The following is an 8,236-nucleotide window of genomic DNA, read 5'->3' on the forward strand; positions in this document are numbered from 1 at the left end:
AACGAAGGCTCTTTATAGAGAGATTATCATTTATCAATCCAACCGGTAAAAACTAGTAAATCAAACTAGTGTAAGAAAAAAAAAGCATCTTTCAATCCCTCTAGAATATCACCAACAATTACCTTCACTTCCAAATATATGATGATACAAAATTGACTTTAAAGATTGATATATTAAGATAAATGATACAAAATTGAGTATAAAGATTGATATATTAAGATAAGGTGTATTATATTGTTGTCAATTCTGAATAATTAATTATATATTGACTTAAAAAAAACAATTGCAATTACATAAGATTAAAGGACAAAAGATAATACAATAAAAACGTGTTCCTTGGTGGCCAAGCATGCGTGGTCCTAAAGCAAATGATATTTAAAAAAAAGTTTACTTAGTACATGTTTCAAAAAACTTTATTTATTTATTGATTCTTTTTATTTTATTTAGTATAAATATTATATAGGTTGGTAAAATTCTCTTAAAAATTGAAATTCTTTCTGTGACTCTTCTAGATGCATACACACACTTTCTAGCCACTATGGAGGAAGAAAAACTCATTGAGCTCAAAACTGTCACTACAAAGTTTGTGAAATCTTCTTCTACACCAAGAGTTCTTAGAATCACTTTTACCGATAAATATGCAACAGATTCTTCATCTGAAGATGAACAAGAACATAGTTTTGTCCAACGTGTAATAACAAAGAAAACTGTGAACGAGATTAGATTTCAAACATGTTCCTCTCATTCTAACAAGAAAATCAATAAGAAGACACATGAAGATGGAGAAAACTACAATGTTGATGGTGAATGTGGTTTGAATAATAAGAATGAGAGAGATAAACAAGTGGAGATTGTTCATCAAAAGTTTCGCGGTGTTCGAAGACGGCCGTGGGGGAGATGGGCGGCGGAGATTCGCGATCCTCGGCTCGGAAGGAGAAGATGGTTAGGAACATATGATACTGCTGAAGAAGCTGCTTTGGTTTATGATAAGGCTGCAATTGAGTATAGAGGTGCTGATGCTGTTACAAATATTATCGAACCGCCGCAGAAACATCATCAACAACAGAAACAACAAAAGAGAACATCGAAAAAAGTTGATAAGGATTGTAATGGTAGTTCATCTTCTTCATGTGTTACTGAATCTTCTTGGAGTGAAAGGAAAAGTGTGCAAGAATGGATTAGAGAGATAACCGGAGAAGAATATTTAGACGAGTCATTTGGTTCTTTTTGTTCTTATAATGAACATGTTCTTCCAACAATGGTTTCTAACGAGAGTCCTTCTTGCATGGTGGATAATATTTCTTTTCATCTTGAAGAGGATTTTGAATCATGTAAATGGGAGGTTGATAATTACTTTAATGACCCTTTGATTGAGACATAGATTCAACTTCTCAAGTGAAATTGTTAGTGAGTTTCTTGAGTCCATTTAGAAATGTGAATGTGAGATTTTTCTTTTAATGATCAATTGTTTTGTTTATTTGTCCATAGTTAATTTCTTCATAACATTAGAAAGTTCTCGCACATTAGAAAACACTAAAGACAAAAAAAAAAATCTTGAGAAGGGTGAACAATAAGGTTAAAAAAAAAGTAGGATTTGTCTTTTTTGTTTTTTTAAAGTTTCAAAAAGAATGCCTCTGCAGGTTGAACCTTCTATGGACACATTGAATCATATCAGAAAACTTGCATGCATAATATGTTATTGGTTCTTTTTGTGAACACCTTTTAGGATACAACAATGATACATTGATTCAGAGTTATTGCAGCATGCATCTTCAAATGGGTGAAACTTGTGATGCTTTTTGATCAAGTGAGAAAATTTCAAAACGGAGAGAAAAAGAGGAAATTGTTTTTGTTTTATGTGGCATTTGCTTGTAGGTAAGGCTGTAAATTGTGGTCCATATGAAGCTATGACATCAGTATTTCAGAAGTCTATCATGAAACTATATGTATATCAGAGGTTGCATTGGTTTTGGTCATGATTTTTTCCGATACAGAAAAAGATAGCAGCTACTACAACACAACCTTGTTTCTAAGGGTATAGTGATTAAAAATAATTTTTACTTCGACATATTTTGGACATTTTTCAGAGACACCGTAGAATTGTCCACATCATTAATAATGCTTTCTAAAAAAAAAGTTTTAAGATTAATGTATATTATTTTAGTTAAAGCATTTAAAAAATTCTTACCGATAAAAAAATAGATATTTAACACTTTAAAGAAACAATATGCTCATTCCTAGAAACTCTTATGAAATCGATACTTTAGAGGCATGGATGCAGGGTAAAGTAGGGACTTTAGCTCAAAAAATATTTCAATATCTCATTCGTCATCTTCAATCAAACAACAGACGTCGGCGCAAAATGCAAACCAAACTCATCAAGCAACAAGAGGTGGTGGCAAATGCTATAAAGGATAAACAGGCACCGGGTAAGATTGTGAAGAAAAGATCTTAAGGTTCAGCTGATGAAGATGGTACGAGTGAGGTTAAAAATCAAGATCACATGTGTTAACTCTCTTGGAGTAAGATTGGATGATATTAGAGTCTGGTATAAGATTCGCTGGACCACCTACTATGTTTTTTTATCGGGCTATCCGTCATTTATTTCTACGCTCCAATTGTTTAGTCTTAGGTGTGAGAGCATGTGTTAAGAGTCCCACATCAGATAATATATGACATGAACATGTGTTTATAAGTGGGGAAAATCCTCTTCCTACAAGTTGATTTTGTAGGGTTGAGTTAGGCCAAACCATATCTGTTAACATGTTGAAATGCGAGGGACTAAGGGACATTTGAATATGTGTGACTATTCTATATACAAATATGTTTGGTCCTCTCATGGAAGATTGGATTTGAAGCAATGTGCAATGCAACTTAATTATCACAAACAAGTGTCATAGTTCTTTTGAGCAACAATTTTAACCAAATGAGTTCACATGTTGCCATGACCCTATACTCTGCCTCGACGCTTCATCTTGCAACTACATTTTGTTTCTTACTTTTCTAGGATATAATAAGACTACCTCCAACAAGTACACAATACCCAAAGGTGGATCATCTATCAATGGGTGACCCTGCCCAATCAACATCCAAGTATCCAACTATCTGAGTATGTCCTTTATCTTCATACACGAGGCCTTTTTCTGGAGCACATTTGATGTATCTCAGAATTCTGACAACATCATCCATGTGTTATTGACAAGGAGAATTTAAGAACTGACTTATCACACTAACTGCAAAAGAAATATCTAGGCGAGTGATTGTGAGATAATTCAATTTTCCAACCAATCTCCTATACATTTTTGAGTCAGATAAAGCCCCCCCTGATTGGATAGGAGCTTGACACTTGGATCCATAGGAGTATCAACTGGTTTAACGTTCAACAAACATGTTTCTTCCAAAATATCCATAACATATTTCTTCCGAGAAATCACCAAACCATCTTTAGATATTGTTACTAAGGTCTTTTGCCTGAAATTGATTCAAGAGATATTGTTTCAATATGAGTATTTCCTGCTGATCACTACCTGTTATGAATATCATTTACATACACAATAAGATAAATACACCATCGAGCCGAGTGACGATAAAACACATAATGATCAGTTTCACTATGAACCATACCAAACAATTGTACTATAGTGTTTAATCTGCCAAACCAAACTCTAGATTGCTTAAGACCATAAAGAGACACATGTAGTCTACAAACCATACTCGATGACTCCCCCTGAGCAACAAACCTAGGTAGTTGCTCCATATATACTTCCTCTTCAAGATCACCATGTAAAAACGAATTTCTGACGTCAAGTTGGTAAAAAGACCAATGTCGAATAACTGTAATCAGGGCCCCCCGGAGAGTGTTTGGGAGGAGCGGTGGCATAGGGAATCATTTTTTTAGGGGAACCCAAATTTAATAATAATAATAAAAATTAACCTTAAATTGAATCACATATGACATATCATATATAATAATAAAATAATTATTAATATATTAAAATCATTCTTATTTTGTACCAAAAACAACATTCCCTTGAATTATGTCAAAAAAAAATTCACCTAAATGTGATTCACTATAAAAATAGAAAACCTAAAATTAGTGAAAATGATATTTAGACTTTAACATTCTAGCAGACTATGTAGGTATATTTTCTTTATCGATCCCGTTGATTGTAGTTTTATCAATTTGTTATATTATGCTATTGTATATGTTTTGTAGTTTAGTTAGTTAGTTTGTTTCTTTATTAATTCATACGTCATATGTTGATACTTTTTGCATCTACAGTACAAACATGGACTTATTTTGATCGTTGGGGCATCTAGTAGAGGTTTAGAGCCAAGCCAACAATAAAAAATCAAGTGTTATTGTTTATTAACTTATTGCTATTATTTATTTATTATATTTATAGGCTTGTTGTTTGTCGTTTTTGAGTTGTTGAAATGTTGCATAGAAAACAACTTTCTGGTCATCAAAAGCAGAAAAGAAAGAAACAAATTGAAATTGTTGTTAAATCTCAAAAGAGTGCTTTAGATGGATTTTTTAGCAAGCATTCTACAACTTCTATTCAAAATAATGTGAATCCATATAACTTAGACTCCACGGTTGAAAATTTTGAGGATGAACAATCAAATAGAAATAATGAAGAATATATTGTTTTGAATGTAGATAATAATGAAAATGAGAATATCCTTGCTTTTGCTAATGAACAACCTAATGAGCCTATTCCATTAGATATTTATGATCCAAGAACATGCAATAACCTTATAAGTGATTTAAGGGATGAATTGCTAAAATATGATCCTAAAAGAGATGTGTCAATTGTGAATGATCCTAAAGATATCATTGATAGGCCCTCTTCATCCTCATATTACATTCATTATTGTGGTAATGGAGAAAACCAAGATAGGAGTTGGCTTGTTTATTCAAAAGAATTGAATAAGGTTTTTTGTTTTTGTTGTGAGATATTTTGTAGAAGTCCTAAAACAAATCACTTAGCTCAATAAGGTTTCAATGATTGTTCTCATCTTACGATGAAGCTTAAAGAACGTGAATCAAGCGGTGCACACATGACTTTTATGAGTGAATGGATTGACTTAAAAATCAGATTTCAAAAAGATATAACAATTAATAAACATCTTCAAAAGCTTATAATAAAAGAAAAAGAACATTGAAAGAATATTTTAGTTAGGATAATTTCTATTGTTAGATATATTTCTAGATAAAATTTAACTTTTTGTGGAACAAATAACAAGATCAATGTACAAAATAATGGAAACTTTTTTTTTTGTTGTTGAGATGATTACCGAATGTGATCCTGTTATTCAAATGCACCTTGATCGCATCATGAATTATTTCCCATTATCTTAGCCATAAAATCCAAAATGAATTGATTAATATGTTAGGTAACAAAGTTAAAGTGCAATAATCCAATAGATCAAAGAAGCAAAATACTTTTTTTTGTGATACTTGATTGCACTCCTGATGCAAATCACCAAGAACAAATGAATCTCATAGTGCATTGTGTGGATGCTTCTACAAGTCCAATAAAGATATAAGAGTTCCTTTATAGAATTTTTGAAAGTTGATGATACAACTGGTCAATGTTTGTTTGAAGAATTTATTTATATATATTAAATCCAGTGCATCAAACTATCTTGCGACACTTCAACTTCTTCTATGCCACATCATTTATTTTCCTATGTAACATCTCTCAAATATCATCTTCAATTTTTAAAATGTCAAAACATATTGTTTCTCTCTATAAAAGGTCATGAATTCGAATTCAAACAAATGCAAAAATACAATTACCTAATATTTGATTATTAACTTTATTTATTTTAAAAAATATCATACTAATTTACTCGCAATAAATTTTTTATTACTCCAACTAAATATATTTTTTAAAATTTTAAAAATAAAAGAGATGTCCATATCCACACACTTCTATTTATATATATTAAATCCAATGCATTAAAGTATCTTGCGACACTTCAACTTCTTCTATGCCACATCATTTATTTTCCTATGGGGCATCTCTCAAATCTCATCTTCAATTTTTAAAAAGTTAAAATATATTGTTTCTCTCTATAAAAGGTCATGAGTTCGAATCCAAACAAATGAAAAAAATACAATTACCTAATATTTGATTATTAACTTTATTTATTTCAAAAAATATTATACTAATTTACTCGTAATAAATTTATTATTACTCATAAATATATTTTTTAAAATTAAAAAAAAAAAGATGTCCATATCCACACACTTCTATTTATATATATTAAATCCAGTGCATCAAACTATCTTGCGACACTTCAACTTCTTCTATGCCACATTATTTATTTTCCTATGTGGCATCTCTCAAATCTCATCTTCAATTTTTAAAAGGTCAAAACATATTGTTTCTCTCTATAAAATCTCATCTCTTAAAGCTCTTATGGAAGTTAAAAACTCCCCCGGGGGTAAAAAAATCCAAAGGCACTAATGTAGAAGTTGTGTACCTACAAGAAAGAGGTTAATAAACAAAGGAGTTCAATGTCAGGATTATTGTGAAGTTTGTGGAGAAAGTTCAGAAGATGATAAGCATTTTGTATTCTACTTTCCTATAAGTTTTGAATGTTGGGAGCTAGTTGGGCTATAGCCTACTATTCAATAGGTGGTGTATGCTAATATCCCTTTCACACCTATAATTTTCTCTCTTTTTCAAGTTCTAAGTCAAGACCAGTAGTCCTTATTTTCAGTCATTATTTGGAGAATTTGGAAGGGTAGAAATGATTATATTTGGAATCACACGGAAGATTTAGTAGAAATAATTTGTGATTATGCCTCTTACTAAATTTTAATATTATAATGAACTTGATTTACAAAGAATGAATCCAACTAAATTTTACCTATCATTCTAAAACATGTCTGGAAGTATGGTCCGGATAAAGAGGAAGTAGTGATAAGTCTGACGGGCCTCATCCAAACCCCCAGGTGCCTCCTGTGCCTGGATTGCCTCTGGTACCTCCTGTGCTTGGGGTGCCCCTACTGCCTCATGTGCCTCGGGTGCCTCCGATATCTCATGTGCCTCGGGTACATACAGTAACTCGGGTACCTCTAGTGTCTGAATAGGTGAAATGTGTCTCCTAAGGGAAGATCGAAGCATCTATGCATGATTAGGTGACAACTGTATCCTACGGGAAGAAGGCGGAGATGCATGAGCCACGGAAGCTTACGCTTCCGCATCAATCGAGCTATAAATGACAGGTACCTAGATGGTTGACTCATTTCTCTCCAAACTTAAGCATGCTGAGCAATTATACCGTACCTCACTATGTCTTGTCTATTAGCCACAATGCCTGTAAGTAAACCACACAAGCATTATACATATGAAATGCAATGAGTTCAAGCGAAAAAAGAAAAAAAATGCATACGGATAAATTTAGGAGATGCATATCCAATTTCTAGGAATCAAAACGTTGAAAAATTATGGAGATGCATATCCAATTTCTAGGAATCAAAACGTTGAAAAATTATGGAGATGCATCTCTATAATTTTTTGCAACTCACATTAGCATCATTGGCAAAAATACAGTCTACAAAAACATAAAAAATAGTGCATTGATCGATAAAGTTACCAATAAAATACATTTCTCATTTACATAACATGTATAAACTACCTATTTCCTAACCTAATCCTCAATTTCTACAAAATTATATATAAACTCTAAAAAGTTTAGAAGGATAAAAAACTTACAAATTGTGAGTTTACTTCAGTGTTGAGTGAGATCTTTGATGGAATTGATATTGATGGAAGAATCTTTGAAGTTGGTTGAATGATTTTGGGAATGTGAGTTGAAAGAGTTTGAGAAACTTGAGAGGTTTAAAGAGAATTCTTTTTAAGAAGTGAGGAAGGAGAAAGAGTTCTAACGCATTTTTTATTAGATAACGTCCGGAGATGCATATCTGTAATTTACACAGAGATGCATTTCCATAAAAAAATTTCTATTGTCTTAAGGCCTGATTCAAAAATGTATTGAGTTGGAATGCATCCGAAGATGTATTTCCGAAATCTATAAATATTATTATATTTTCACGAGGGTGTGATAGTAATCTATAAAGTATGTTAAGTATTTAAGTTATGTTAATGTTATATGTAAAAGGAAACTATGTTTTTTCTATAACTTATTTTCACATACGCACACACATACACACACACAACACACACACACACATACACACACACACATAACACACACA

The 8,236-nt window shown here is 32.0% G+C and overlaps 1 protein-coding gene across 1 annotated transcript; it reads left to right on the top strand.

Moving 5' to 3' along the window:
* Window positions 1-460: 460 nt before the first annotated feature.
* Window positions 461-1,458, top strand: LOC127135690 (ethylene-responsive transcription factor ERF069). Its single transcript, XM_051062342.1, has one exon. The coding sequence runs from the start codon at window positions 539-541 to the stop codon at window positions 1,379-1,381; it is 843 nt and encodes a 280-aa protein (XP_050918299.1). The 5' UTR covers window positions 461-538; the 3' UTR covers window positions 1,382-1,458.
* The last annotated feature ends 6,778 nt before the right edge of the window (window positions 1,459-8,236 follow it).

The sequence above is a fragment of the Lathyrus oleraceus genome, chromosome 4 (assembly GCF_024323335.1).
Source record: "Lathyrus oleraceus cultivar Zhongwan6 chromosome 4, CAAS_Psat_ZW6_1.0, whole genome shotgun sequence".
NCBI lineage: Eukaryota > Viridiplantae > Streptophyta > Magnoliopsida > Fabales > Fabaceae > Lathyrus > Lathyrus oleraceus.